The sequence below is a fragment of the Anarhichas minor genome, unplaced genomic scaffold (genome assembly GCF_050575085.1).
Source record: "Anarhichas minor isolate MPS153535 unplaced genomic scaffold, ASM5057508v1 ptg000009l, whole genome shotgun sequence".
NCBI lineage: Eukaryota > Metazoa > Chordata > Actinopteri > Perciformes > Anarhichadidae > Anarhichas > Anarhichas minor.
In genome coordinates this window covers 5095958-5110972 of record NW_027466455.1, presented here as the reverse complement: position 1 = coordinate 5110972, position 15015 = coordinate 5095958, and the positions used below count along the sequence as shown (strand labels likewise).

Sequence of the window (15015 nt, the reverse complement as noted above, 5' to 3'; positions counted from 1 at the left end):
CATTTAAGAGAAACAATCATCATATTCTGGGTTATTTAATATCGACGTCACAATCTGAATTTCAAAACGTACAGACGCAAATAATTCATAAATAAGACGATCGCATTCCGGCGGTAGAAATGGATCCTGTGCTTATAAACAGGACAGTTTGTTAACAGACTACAGAGAGAAACACCTCTACAGTGGTGATTACTGTGTGTCTTTATTAGTTATTAGTGTTATTAGTTACTGTTATTAAGTACAGTGATCATGTGAACAGACACAAACTTATGAAAAGTCTCTCCAGCTGTTAAAGCCGACTGACAGCTGATCCAGCTGTGATCATCTGATCCTCCGTCATCAGTAACAGACGTCGCTTCACGTGACGCAACCGAGGAAAGGACGTCTCATGTCTGTTAAAACATATCTCCTCGTTTCCTCTCTCCTTGCATGGTTTCCTCCATGCATCCCTGGTGGGAGGGACTAAGACGCAAGGAAAGGACCCAAGTGAGGGAAACGGGGATGACATTAAGAGACTTGGGATGTACCCACTGTATTACAGATGTGTGTGTGTTGCACTTAACTGGGGCTGCTACAACCTGCAGCAACCTCACTGTCCAATGACCTGTCCTACACCATTAACCTGAAGACAGGTGAAAAAGCAGAGCCCCGCCTTCCTAAATCTACCTGAACACCGGTTTACCTGTGTAAACACGTCTAGTGCGGACGCGCACCTTTCAGCTGTGTTGACATGAGAAACACATTTCTGGTAGTTTGGACCGTGCCGATGTGTGAATGGTGCCACATGAACGCCACTGAGGAATGAAACGTGTGCAAACACAGCGCTGATTCCTGAGAAACAGCGCGTTCATGTTAGGGCTCGCTGAGAGCGACCCAGCTGATTCCTTCTGATGACGCCACACCAGACTCCCGCCTCAGCTCTGCGTGTCTCTACTGGCCTGGCTCGTCGCCAGAGGTACATGCCTGTTACAGCATGGTTCAACATTATTGATAAATCAGGATACATTCTGCATGCGCTCTGAACCACTGAGCGACGGGGCTTTGTTTCAATTAAAAACGTTTCCAATTAGAAGTCTATACAAGACAAGCTTCCTCCACAATACACACTGATGCGCGTTAACGAGCAGCGACAACCGATTCAGAAAGTTCAGCTACACGCGAGAACAGAGGAAGGTAACGTTGGGACCAGGTAACGTTAGGACCAGGTAACGTTGGGACCAGGTAACGTTGGGACCAGGTAACGTTGGGACCAGGTAACGTTGGGACCAGGTAGCGTTGGGACCAGGTAACGTTGGGACCAGGTAACGTTAGAGGTTAGGCTGAATCCAAACACGGACAGTGAAAGCAAAAGGTAACGACGCTCCACCTCGATGAATGACTAAAAAGTGAAATAAAGAGGACTTACTTGCCCAGCTCCTCGTACAGCTGGTACTCGTCGGTAAACCTGGTGCAGGTCGTTGTAGCCATGATAAAGTGAGCGGAGACCAACTTGGGAAACTTAATGCCTGAGTCGCTTTAATTCACTCCACAAATCCTTTTCCCCTTCGGCGTCCAAAGTAAAAGCAAACGTCGGATTATTTCGGTAAAGCTCGTGACCGCGGTGAAGCTCGGCTCCTCCCGACTCCTATTCGCAGAGCCCGGTTCCTCTGGAGCTGACAGGGACGTTGCGACCTGCTGTTGTGTTTCAACACTGATTAGTCGACCGCAGTCAAGTTAGACTTCATATACAACTTCTGTTATCCGGTGGTGTCATTTCAAAATAAAACCCCAATTATCACTTTTCAATTGTCTCTCTCTAAATGTTTGTCTTTGGGAAAAATGTAACGGAAAACCTGACGGAAAATAGACAATGATTGTTAGATTTGATGAGCTTTTAATATGCTAGTTCCTCCCATTAAAGCATAATTAGTTTGTATCGTCTTTTTCTGTTTTTGTAAAGCACAATGTAAAGCCTGCCATAAAGTACACCAATTGTCTCTGTTAAAAATGTATTTTGGATCATCCCGAGTTGCTGATCATGCAGGCACTATTGTTAACAACAATACACAAAGTCAAAAACATTCAAGAAAATGCATGCGCTCTATATTTCTAACTTCTTTTTCTTTCTAAACCAGTCAAGGTAGAAAATATTGAAAAGCATTTAAAGAAGAATACTGTATAATAAATAGGATGATGAAATTATAGTAAAATTGTTGAAACCCATTTATTAATTAATTGAACTTGCACAGCACAGATTATGTTTATTTATATTTCATTCAATTAGATGTAGCCTAGTGGGAAAAATGATGTTGCCACTAAAGCCACTAGAGGGCGCTGTACTGTGAGAAAGCTGGGATGTAAAGAGCGAAACAGGAAGTGAAGTCTTTCTTTTCGAATGGCTAACCTGTGGAGCGTTAGTTGTTTTCCGTGTAAGTAAATATGTTCTAAATGTTATTTCTGTACAAAACGATCAAAAGAAGTACGTTAATATGTGTGTATAGAAGTCAGGAAATGTATTGTTTGACGCTAAATGCTCCGATGGTGATTAAATTGGTCTGATGGTTACAGATGTTATTAACATGTGCTGAGCGTTCAGGAGAGAACTAGAAGGCTAATAACGTTGAGCATTTATAGACCATCCTCCATACATTCCATTATCCTTCATGTTTAAGAACATTTAATGTGTGTGTACTGTACTGAAAATGTTTATTCCCGTTTATGTAGTGCTGTATGGGATTGGTGTGAGTGGCGCCAAATGTGCATTTGAGCTAGCACAAAGATAAGAGGTTGTGAGTATATTGAGATATATATATATATATATATATATATATATATTCTCTTTGTTAATGGACCAAATGTTTCATGTTCTTAATTTCAGAGTTAACTGTGTGGTATTGTTTGTTTTCTTTTATTTTTGTACAAACAGAAGAGTTACCACTACAGTTATTTATGCGTTGACAGTGTGCACTAGATTGATGCACTGAGCTATAGCCTCAAGGCACCTTAAAATTAGTTTAGGATTTAATCAGATTGGTTAATGCACTGTACAGGTTACTGAGTTACTGACCAGGGTTTTGAAGGGAAAATGTGTGTCTCCAGTGTAACTTTAAATGTACAGGGAAATCTTTGTTAAATCTATCACCAGTTTAACATCACCAATTTCTTTAATACTACTCTCTTTTAAGAGTAGTCGAGAAATAAAGATCCCTAAAAATAGTTTTGTGTCCGGTGTCATATAATATTTCACCTGCCTACATAGATTTTTCATCTTGTTATTTATCTCGTAGTTTGCCGCTGAATGGCACACTTTAAACCATTACTTTATTTTGGCGGTAACATAACATAACATCCGTTTTTCTCTTGGTATGCTGTGTCTAGCTTGATAATGAGGATTTTCGTCTTGGTGCTTCCTTGTTGAAAATGCTGCACAGGAGCTCCATCTTGAGGCAGCAGGCTGACCTGGAATCTGTGTGGAATCAGATCTGTCAATGAAAAGCACGTGACGCCTCTCGAACCCCACAGACACACACACACACTGCTATTTGTGTTTGTACTGATGTGATCCACGTGATACAGTTAAGAGTATCTAATTGACTAGGTAACTCTAGTTTTGTTTGTTTTCCTGCAGAAATGATCGTGAAAACTAACAATCTTCAGACGGTAAATTCAAACTATAATGTTTGTACCCAGAAAGCATTGCAATATGAGGCATCAAAGCGCTCTCTCTGATCCTCTGGTCTCTACTTTTCTGCAGCAGCTTCATTGATTGTGAGTTTCTTTTTAGCTTTAGCTTTGTTTGAGATTTTATTTTTAATTTACTGGAGGTCCACATCGTCTCAACGAATTGGACTTAAGAAGCACTATAAGACAAACTGTCTGGAGTTAAAACATAGTCTGATCAGAATGACATGTAAAATGAAGTAGATGATGTTCTCATTGGAACACAGCTTTGAGTCTGTTTTAGAGCGGCTCACAGGTAACCAATAAATGAATTGTAGGACAGCAAAAGAAAGATCTTGAAAACAAAACAAAATAGTATGAAATCTTTGAAATGTATTATATCATATTCAATAAACACTGATATACTAACTGTGATTTCCGATAGACTTCAGAGGTGCACCACAGGTCCACCACAGTCCCCGACGTTGGTCTCATTATTCGTTTTGTTTCTAAAGATAGATTTGATTTTGTAGCGAGTAACGAAGGTTTCAGGGGAAATGTATCGGAGTCAAAGTATCAGTTTTCTTTGCAAAATGTAGTGAAGTAAAAGTAAAAGTCAACAGAAATATAAATAGTAAAGTAAAGTACAGATATCCAAAAAAAGTATTTCTACTTCGTTACTATACACCACTGGTGGCTTGTTAGTCCAAAAGTTCAAATGTCCAGTATCAGCTTCAGTGATTGGCTGAAACCCATTAGTCTCCTCCTGGTTTCAGACACGGTAGTACGCCCTCCTCCTTCAGACTCCGCCTGCCCTCTGCTCCGATGGTCAGTCCTTCTCGTCTGACCACTTCCTGTTGACGGCGTCTCTGCATCTCAGCTTCTCCCATGTCTGCAAAGCCTCGCTCAGAAAAATCCCTTTCTGGCCCTCAAGACTATTCTTTACAGTGTTTAATACATACAGTGACTATACTTTTGAGTTTAATACATTCAATGATTATGCTTTTATGGTTTAACACTTCTAGAAGTAAATATACTGTAATCCTCTATAAGTAAACATTGTGACATTTAATACATTGTGACATTTTATATTCACCACTAGGGGTGCCATTAATCATACTAAGAATGATTTTAATACTTCAATTCCTCACAGTATGGGTTTGGGACACATCACCTGTGTCTGTGGAAGAAGTATTCAGATCCCTTACTTTAGTAAAAGTACCAATAGGGATGCACAATGATACCGGCAACATCATTGGTATCGGCAAAGGCTTTGAAATGAAACATCGTAATGGCTTAGAAATGAACATTTCCTCGAAGCAGATGGAAAATCCAGTATGCCCCTCCAAAGGGTCACAGTATAGATCTGAGGGTCACAGGGTCATTGGTGGGTGGAAAAGAAAAATCAAAGCTCTGCTACACAAATGTCTATTCATTTTTGGAATTTTTGCCCTAATCTAAGCTTTTTGTGAACTATTGAACATTGAACCTCTTTGGGCCTTAAACACTTATTTAAATGAAACCATGTGAGACGTTTAAAGGGGAATGTTGAGCTGGTAGAACAAAAAACTCAAACATGTGAAACCAGGGGACACAGATTTCTTATTGTATGCGGTACGCTTATCATGTGTTTTTAATGTAAAATCAAAATTCGATTCTGTGAGAGCTTCTAGTCTGTTTTTTAGATATTGGCTAAATCTTCAAACTGACCAGCCACAAGTGAACTAACTTCTCCATCCTCTTGTTGTTTCCAAGGTGAAGAAGGAACGTCCATGCTCAGCTCATGACACCTTCACTTTAACCTGAGTTTTGGAATGTACACACTCAGACACTTATATATTGGGTCAGACATTACCAGGAAGCTAATGGATAGTCAACGGTTGAGGTTTTCGTTTGTAATGTGCTTTGGCAAACACACTGAAGCAGTTTCATTGAGGGAAAACAACTTTTAAAAGTACAATTTCAAAAAGAAACCCTCGAGAAATCCAAAATGTTCCCATTCCAGAAGCGGTTAGAAAATGTCAGAAGAGCCTAATCAGGTTCACCTCGCACACCTACTGTTAAGTGGGTCCCCACTAATCCCCATTCACCCTATAATCTGATTTTATCCAGCAGTGAGGAAGTGGTGCTGTGAAACAGACCACCGGCTACTTCCTGTCCACTGAGAGTCCTGGATTGTGTTCTGACCGTCATCATTAGTGGTCCGTTAGAGAGATGGTCTCTGCTCATTGTAGCATTTCAACGAGGAACTGTCTACATATATGATGGTGATGGTGCCTCAGCACCATCACCATGACGATGAACTCCGTATAGAAGAGTAGACGTCAGTCACAGCATGGACTCTCCTTCCTCTGCTGCCCTCTAGAGACAAGACACTGTGACAGACATCCACAGATACTCAGGTCCATGTTTCCTAATCTGAAAAGTTGAGCCCACTTCCTCCCATATGAAAACATGTTGAGTTAGAACTGTCTACGCTGTGAGGAGAGACAGATGCAGAGAATTCTAGACACATCATGCAAAGCAAGCAACTGCTCTAGGGCCCCACGGCATCATGGGTCCTGAAGGCTTTTATTAATCAATTGCCAATTAGTTTAGTGATCTGCATACATATGCATTATAAACCATATTATCTATATGTCAAATTCTAGATGATGCATATTCCTAAATTAATTTATGTTTAGCTTAATTAGCACAAACTGAGCCAATAGGGGCCCACAGCTCATTTTTGTCCCAGGGCCCTTGTAGTGGGTCCATTCCTGTAGCACTAACCTTTTCTTATTTCTGTATCTCTATACTGAGCAGGAGAATACTGACCTATTTGATACGTTTATTTACATTTCAGTTATATTTAAAGTATTCTCAGAATTTATTTTACAAAAGGGGTTAAAGATGGAAATCTTTTGGGTTTACTTTATTTGTGTGTAGAATAAGCTAAATGCCACTGATATGAGGTTTTGAAGTGATCTGTGGTTCATTATAAAGAAAAGCAACTGTTGAGGATCACAAGTCTAAAGCAGCTATTCTCAACGTTTGGGCCTCAGAGCGCCATCTTGTTGGCCACCGAGGTACTGCCAAATGGTGAGATTACACCTTCTTTTGGGGGGGGGGGTTATTTACAAAACTAGTCATTTTTAATATCTAAATGTGCTCAAGAGTTCACATAAATAAATACAAAGTTGTGTAAACAGAGCATCATTTCAATGATCAGTTACATTTAAACATCACCAGGCCAAGTAGAGACAGACGTGTATGGATTCATAATGTCAGGCAGTGATGGCTGAGGGGAGGCAGAATATTTATTTTGGTCATTACAGCTGACATGGGCAGAACACCCATCGACAGTCCAGTTTATTTTTTCCTCCCACTCTTTTTGCCATATAATGATTTTTCTTTCTCATTAATTTGGGAAGGTGGTAAAGGATTTATCAAGACTGGACTGCTTTTTGGTACACAACAGCAGGAGGGCGCTGTTGGTCCAGTTCAGGTGAACTCAACTCCAGCTCGAGTTCAGACCATGGCAGATGAATAAAGGAGAGAACTGCTGGTGGAAGAAAATAAAAACACAATATGTCTACCATCTTGAGTAAAAACAGAAATCATGGTCTCACTCCTACCACTGATGTGAGGCCATCAAGAGTCAGACAATGTGTGTAGGCTGCGTCCTTCAGAAGAAGAAGTGCTACACGGAGCGATGTAGGAGGCTTTGGAATGGACCACGCCTTAGTGACTTAAAGGACCAAACATTCTCAACCTTATTGTTGGAAATAGTAGTTCAGCAAATAAGGCATTGCTAAATGCTTTCTATACTTTATTTATATGTTATAATTATAAGCAGCAATGCAAAGTCATGTAGTCAGTTCACAGGTGCTCTCATATTCCGTGTCATTAAATACACTGTGGAGTCAGATTTGTACTGTAACATACAGTATAGCGGTACATTTTTCCTCACTTAGTCTTGGCGTGAGCTGCAGACAGCATCTGGTGGAGGGGAGGTGGATGTGAAGACCCAGAGGGAGCTTTTACTGATGCAGTGAAACTCCTCTCACACATAGTGTCGTTATACAACACGCAGCTCCAGTTTGACACGTGGGTTTTTGAAAGTCAATAACGACAGCAATATTGGGGCATTCACACAGTGAAACAGCCCCCCCCCCCCCCACACACACACACACACATTTAAGGTAGTGGAAAAGAAGGAAACACTTTATTTGGATATATTGTTTCGTCAGTTTATTAGTTGAGTTTCAACAATTCAACTGTTTCAGATGATCTATAAAGTATATGTGACAATTCATTAAATATTAAATCCTTTAAATATTCTCAGAATAACATGGTGACAGATGCTTTTGGTGCTTTGTGGACTTGGAGAAGGCTTTCGACCGGGTCCCTCGGGGGTTCTTGTGGGGGGTGCTGTGAGAGTATGGGGTGCCGGACCCGTTACAACGGGCGATCTGGTCTCTGTACGACTGCAGTAGGAGCTGTGTCCGCATTCTCGGCAATAAGTCAGACACGTTCCCGGTGGGTGTTGGCCTCCGCCAGGGCTGCCCTTTGTCACCGGTCCTGTTTGTGACTTTCATGGACAGGATATCTAGGCGCAGCCGGGGGAGTGGAGAACGTCAGGTTCGGAGGTCTCGGGATCGCCTCTCTGCTGTTTGCAGATGATGTGGTACTGTTGGCCTCCTCGGATCGTGACCTCCAGCATTCACTGAGGCGGTTTGCAGCCGAGTGTGAAGCGGCGGGGATGAGAGTTAGCACCTCGGGATCCCCCAGAATGAGCTGGAAAATGTTGCCGGGGAGAGGGAAGTCTGGGTCAGCCTGCTTGGCCTGCTGCCACCGCGACCCGACCCCGGATAAGCGGAGGAAAATGGATGGATGGATGGATGTTTTTGGTTCCAGACTAATGACCAATAATTGGAAATAATATTATTTTCATACTTTTGCCCAGTATTATGATACCATTGCACAAATTGCACTGTGAACCAGCCAACAGTTTAGTCAGACTATGTAGTGAGTGCTCATGTTGCCATGGCGATGCTGTTTCCCAAGATCTCAGCAATCTAGCTGTGTCTCAATTCAGGGGCTGCATCCTTCGGAGGACCCAGCCTTTGCGGTCTACGTGGGCATCCTTTGAGGACCGCGAAGGCCAGACCGTGTGGTCTCCGAAATGAGACGGCCTACGCTACAGAGGACTTCCTGTTTTCGTCACCAGCTGTTCCCGCCCTGCCCCCTTTGCTGCTCCCGCGGCCTAGAATCCCTGCTCAACAGGATTATATACTATGTATATATATTTATAGTGTGTGGATATATATATATATATATATTTATAGTGTATATATATACACATAAATACATTAAACTATAACCTTTTCTGCACGGGAGTTCAAGATCAGGACCTGATAGCAAACCACAAGAGACAGAATCCGGTACAACAGGTTTTATTTTACCGAAAATAAAAGGACAGGAATGGCTGTGTGGAGCCCGTGGTTCGACACAGGGTGCAGGCTGGATCGACGCTGTGGTACCCGTGGTCCGACACCGGAGGGCAGGCAGATCGACGGTGAGAAGTCCCTTGGAACACAACGGAGGGCACGAGGGATTACCGGACGGGCGGACACCGGAGGCAGGCGCTCAAGGCAGAAGACAATACGGGGTTGAAGCGGGTGAAAGACGGTACGAACTGACAACCCCAGACTGCAGGACCAGGGTTGATATAGTGCCAGGGGAATGATTAGTGGGATCTGAGTCTGGTGTGTCAGCCATGTGGGAGGTAATCGGCTGGAGTGTCCGCAGCTGTGCACTAATCAGGGGTGTGGCCATGGGAGGTGTCTGGAGGCAGAGGAAAAACACGGAGCACATGGCACACAATAACAAACAGGGGAATGACAGAACACATGAGGAGATCAAGGGAAACAGAGGTAACACACAACGGGTCAGACAGGGATCCTGACTGGAGGTCGCTGTGACTCTGAGACGGCAGCGGCGGAAGGAACTGGAGGTCGCTGCTAATCTGAGACGGCAACGGCGGAAACTGGAGGTTGCTGCTGCTCTGAGACAGCAACAGCAAGACCTGGAGGTCGCTGCTGCTCTGAGACGGCGGGAACTGGAGGTCGCTGCTGCTCTGAGACAGCAACGGTGGGAACCGGAGGTCGATGCGGCACTGAGGCGGCAACGGCGGGAACCGGAGGTCGATGCGGCTCTGAGGCGGCGGGGGCCGGGTCCGGGGATAGCTGCGGCGCTGAGGCGGCGGCGGCCGGGGATAGCTGCGGCGCTGAGGTGGCGGCGGCGGCCGGGTCCGGGGATAGCTGCGGCAGGAACTGGAGCTCGCTGAGGCGGCGGCGGCGGCGGCAGGAACAGGAACTGGAGTTCCCTGCGGCTCCGAGGCGACAGCTCGATACGGAGTCGGGCGGAATGCTGTCCGAATACTGGGAGCCAGAGTTGGCTCCCAGTTGGAATAGTGCGGGTGCTGGAACTGGTGGAGACTTAACTGTTCAAGCTAGTTCCTGCACGATACAGCCAATCTGGGAAACTTCAGATGCGAAACTTCTCATTTCCTCCAGCAGAGTGTTATGTCTGTACAGCGTAGCTGCTCCTGTGGTTGCTGGGTCCATAATGGTCAGTTCGTTCTGTCACGGGAGTTCAAGATCAGGACCCAATAGCAAACCACATGAGACAGAATCCGGTACAACAGGTTTTATTTTACTAAAAATAAATGGACAGGAATGGCTGTGTGGAGCCCACGGTCCGACACAGGGTGCAGACCGGATCGATGGTGTGGTACCCGTGGTCCGACACCGGAGGGCAGGCAGATCGACGGTGTGATTCCCGTGGATCGACACCGGAGGACAGGCCGGGATTATAATATCACATGTGTGACACACATGTGATATTATAATCCCGGCGCCGCTGCGAATCGGCCGCCACAAACCGGCGAAATACAACTGGGGAGGCTCGACTGTCACTGCCGTCCATGAATCGGGAAGGACTTCTTACTGGAACTGAAACGATGTATCATGGGATTAAACTCTTTGTCAACAAAGAAAGGAGGATGGACTTTGTCTTTAAGTGAACAGCATTCGGTAAGTGACAAACTGCGTTTGTTTGTTTACATCTGCAGTAACGTTACTACTGTTCATTTGTCTATCGTGTCGTTTTTATGAATAATATTTGAATGGCTCGTGCTCTTGTGTGGTGGAATGTGTGGATCCGCTGCAGGTTTGCTGGATTGATGTTTCATGTTTTGTTGTCATATAAATATATGTGACTGGTTCTTATGACTTTGTGGTTGTCATTGTGTAAATTACGTTGATTTGACTATGCATTGTCCGTTAATGACGCAGCGTCCCGTCATCCACGGATTCATGTATCTGCACCGTAGCTGTTCAACTGTAGTAGGACAGCACAGAAGGCCCAGGTATAAAATGCACGGCCCGCCACTGGGTGCTGTGAACTGAGGCGAAGAGGTTTTGGTGAATTTGTGGTGAATAAACAAAGGAATAAAAGGTTTTACACATGAATAAAGCAATAAAGCAAGCCCAGTAAACCAACAGCATTGATGATGGTCTCTCACATGCTCATATTTACTCACTTGTGTGGTGTCTGATAATAATGTTGAGCAAATATAATCAAACAGTAGAACAGTAAATACTGTAGAATCAATCAAATTGCATCACACACACACACACACACACACACTTTCCACATTCCTCCAGGAGGAAATAAATGGAAAGGTGATCCTGAGGCTGGAGTCATAGAGTCCAGTATTGTCCAACCTTCCGTTGCTTCTGATTCTCCTCACACACCCTGGCATGTGACAGGTGGAGAAGTTTAAAGTCCTGCAGCTGAAATACATCCAGTGTTTTTTCTCCATTACTGGCAGTGAAGAATAAGGAGGAGGTTTGGAGGACCTGCCAGCATAGCGAACAGCTGAGAGGTCTGCATGACGCCATATAGGAAGAATCAGGAAGAGGACCTCCCTGCACTTACAGTGAGGATCTTTGGAGGGCTGCCATGTCATTCCCCTCCTTCTTTTCCTCTTACTTCTTTTCCTCTTACTTAATTTTCAGTTCTTCAGTTTTCCTTCTATTTTCTTCTTCTGCCTTTTTTGAGATTCCCCAAATCATCCTTTTCTCAGTCTGATCTGAAATTACGATTATTTTGTTGTTGAAACTTATTCATTACAAGTTGGCCATCCTTTCTATCAGCGATAATACATTCTACTCATTATTGAGTGCTGTAGTTATGATAATAAGTAGTATTTCAGGCTACATACAACTACATACAGTTGTTCCCTCTCAGTATCTGCTGAGACGTGGGAACATGGTGACGTCGGTGAGCAGTCAGACTATCACACAGGTGATGAGTTAGGGGTGGGAATCTTTGGGAATCAGTTATCGATACAAAATCAATTCTCAATCCAATAAATACTGTAGAAATAGAAGTTTCAGGCTCTCACTCCGGTTCACTGAGAGTCAACCCATTCACTCCTGTGCTTAGTCCACTGAAATGCAAAATTAAACACAACTCACAGTGAAGCTAAACGATCTTGATCCACTTCACTGTGGTGTTTGAAAGATTATATATTTTTAAACTGCATTAACTTTATGTTACAGTCTTCTGCCTGTATGACAAATGCAATGTGTGATAGCACACAAATGAAATGTATTAGCATATTCACAGATTCTAGAACTTTCAATGAGGGCAAGAGTTCATTGCACTTTTCTGTAGAAAAAGGAAACTTAGACACAAACAAGTGTTTTTGTGTTTTAAAAGATGTCCAGAGGGATCTGTAATGCTTTTTCCTGTGTTATATTTCCCCCACGTTTTCCACTGCTTTGTTCTAAAACCTGTTTTGCCCTGTGAAGCTCTTCATAAGAGATTGCAGATAACCACTGTATAAATAAACCTGATTGGAACACCTACAAAAGTGCATGTCTGAGTGTACTGTATAGACTGTATATTGTCCGGTTTAAAACCGGGCTGAAGAGGAAGTGAAGGTCCAGCTGTGCTACATCAACTCCAACTGGATCTGACATGTGGGCCTCCACGTCCCCCCGAGGCAGAGACACTGAGGATGGGGAGGGGTTTACTTACCATTTGCTCTGCTGACCGGGCAGCTGATGCTATGAGGCTCAATTCAATCCAATATAACTGCTATGGGTTTTTTGTCAAAAATAATTTCTGTATCTTTGGGTCTTGTGTCTTATCTATATCGTTCTGACCATCATTTCTATGGTGACATCACTAAAAAGATGTCAGACGGGGCAAGCATAAAGACTGGAAGCAGATGGAAAGAGAGAAGAAAAGCCAGAACACCTGTGAAGCCGACTGATGATGTTGATCTTGTTTTATCTGCACACAAACTGAAATGTTAAAATGTGTGGATTGGATTAAAGTTAGATGCTGGTACTTATTCTTTTTAAATAACAAACAACAAACAAATAACAAGTTTGTTCATCCGCTCAGTACCTCGGCCACACTGTGGGTTGCCAGATAAGGTACAGGCACCACATTGTAGTGACGATTGCAAGTGACAAATAATTGACTTATGATTTTAGAGAGAATAAAAGATGAATACAGGCAACTACAGAACCAGATTAATGAAAGGAAGAAGAAATATTAAGACATTCAGGGAGTGGTCCCGGGGAAGCACTAAATGCGGCCATATGCCATAACGTCGATGAAGTGGAAGTGCTGGACCTCAGTTAGAGGCCAAGAGAAGTCACAGTTGTGTATGGGAGAAATTGCTTATTACAGGAAATCCCCATGTCTGGAGAGAGACTGCCAGCCAACAGAGTGTCCATCAAGCTAATGCACTGTTCTGTCTTCTCTCACACACTTACAATCTTCTCATGGGCTTCAATAAATGTCAGAGTGGCTCTAACTCATGTGGGTTGATCTGTAATTACAATAGTACAGTATGTATTCTCATAGAACTCCTAGATAGTTCATACAGGAACCATCTAGTGTCATCTTTATCATTTGGCACATTATTTGCAGATGTCTATAGGCCACTTCCCTGGCAGGACTTCCTATGACGTCACTGTCAAACATGAGAGCAACTTCTTTTGCTTGTACATCCACTTGAAAAAAACAACAACTCAACTAGCTCTTACGATTGGAATGTCACACGTTTGCCAAGTAGCTGGAAAGCACAGCCTCGCAGTGTGTAACGCTCTGAGAGCATGCACGCAAGCAATAAATGTGCATTGGCGTTTTTGGCGGTGTTCACAAGATAATTTCATGGATTCTGTATAACTCTGATTCTCTCGGGCAACAGCTGCTCGATATGTGTCTCGTTTTTCATCACTTGGGAGAGATGCTTTAGAGCCCAAGCCTAGCTGAGTCACGGTGTTACGCATGTAGCTCTTGGCAGCGAGGTGGTCGGGTCTTTCCAGTTGGCTACACATAATTTGGCTTATTTGCACCTTGATCATGCGAGAACCTAAATTATGTTTCACACGGTGCCACAACTGAAGGAAAACCAACACAATCCGGCAAAATCATACTGCCGCACTTCACTTTGATCAAAGCTTTCTAACTCTGCCATCCATTAGGTTTATTTTCTCATCATTCCCAATGAGCACTGATGAGCATTCTTAATGAGAGGCGGCAGGATGAGGGAGGTTGATGTATTGCCTTAATGCTCAGTTACAGGAAAAAAATATCCTTGCCCTTTTCCCACAAGAGGGATGCTAATGCCCATAACTGACAGCAAATGTGAATTCCCAGAGAATCCAGGGTTTAACTGTTCCTATGGTTTATGGGGGAGGAAACTCAGCAGCATGCAACAAAATAAGATTCTAATCTTCTTTAATGCTCAGCTGTAGCTCATGATATGGAGGACATCCCTCGTGTTTTCCTGTCAAGAGTGGAGACGAGCTTAGCCTGGTAAATGCTGGTTCCCATGGGTACAATCTGGCCTGTGGACACAAATCAATGTAAAGCAGCTGAGGAAAATTGGTATGATTAACCCAAATGTAGCTCACCTGCTTTGGATTTACAGAGGTTGAGGATCGAAGGTCCCATCTTCACATCAGCATAAACTGTTGACACCAATGGCTTTGTGAAGGTTGAGTCAGTGCCTGAATGGGCTGAGGTCATAACTTGGCTCTCAGTACAGTGGAGAGGCAGGGGGATCCAAGTTAGCGTGAATAGGAGGGATGTGCAGTGCAGCTACGGGAAAGCCCCTCTCTCTAGAGCTCCAGTTGTTTCATGTGTTCAAAATAATTTCAGGCTCTCAGATTGTACCAGAGCCACAGACTTGCATTGTTCTCCAAAGCTAATTGGTTGGCTAATTAAAAAGACATATACACAAGCTAGGGAAGCTAATAAAAACAGAGCAGAACATATTGCATGTTAGGCAACTATAAATCT

At 43.5% G+C, this 15015-nt stretch overlaps 1 protein-coding gene across 8 annotated transcripts in view; it reads right to left on the bottom strand.

Moving 5' to 3' along the window:
- The window catches only part of camk2d1 (calcium/calmodulin-dependent protein kinase (CaM kinase) II delta 1), a 94625-nt gene extending 92934 nt beyond the window's left edge, over positions 1-1691 (bottom strand). For all 8 annotated transcript variants that reach the window (XM_076087193.1, XM_076087196.1, XM_076087192.1 and 5 more), the window contains exon 1: positions 1406-1691. In XM_076087193.1, coding sequence (XP_075943308.1) covers positions 1406-1467 — 62 coding nt within the window. In that variant the 5' untranslated portion in view covers positions 1468-1691. The remainder of the gene's footprint in view (positions 1-1405) is intronic.
- Positions 1692-15015: the final 13324 nt, after the last annotated feature.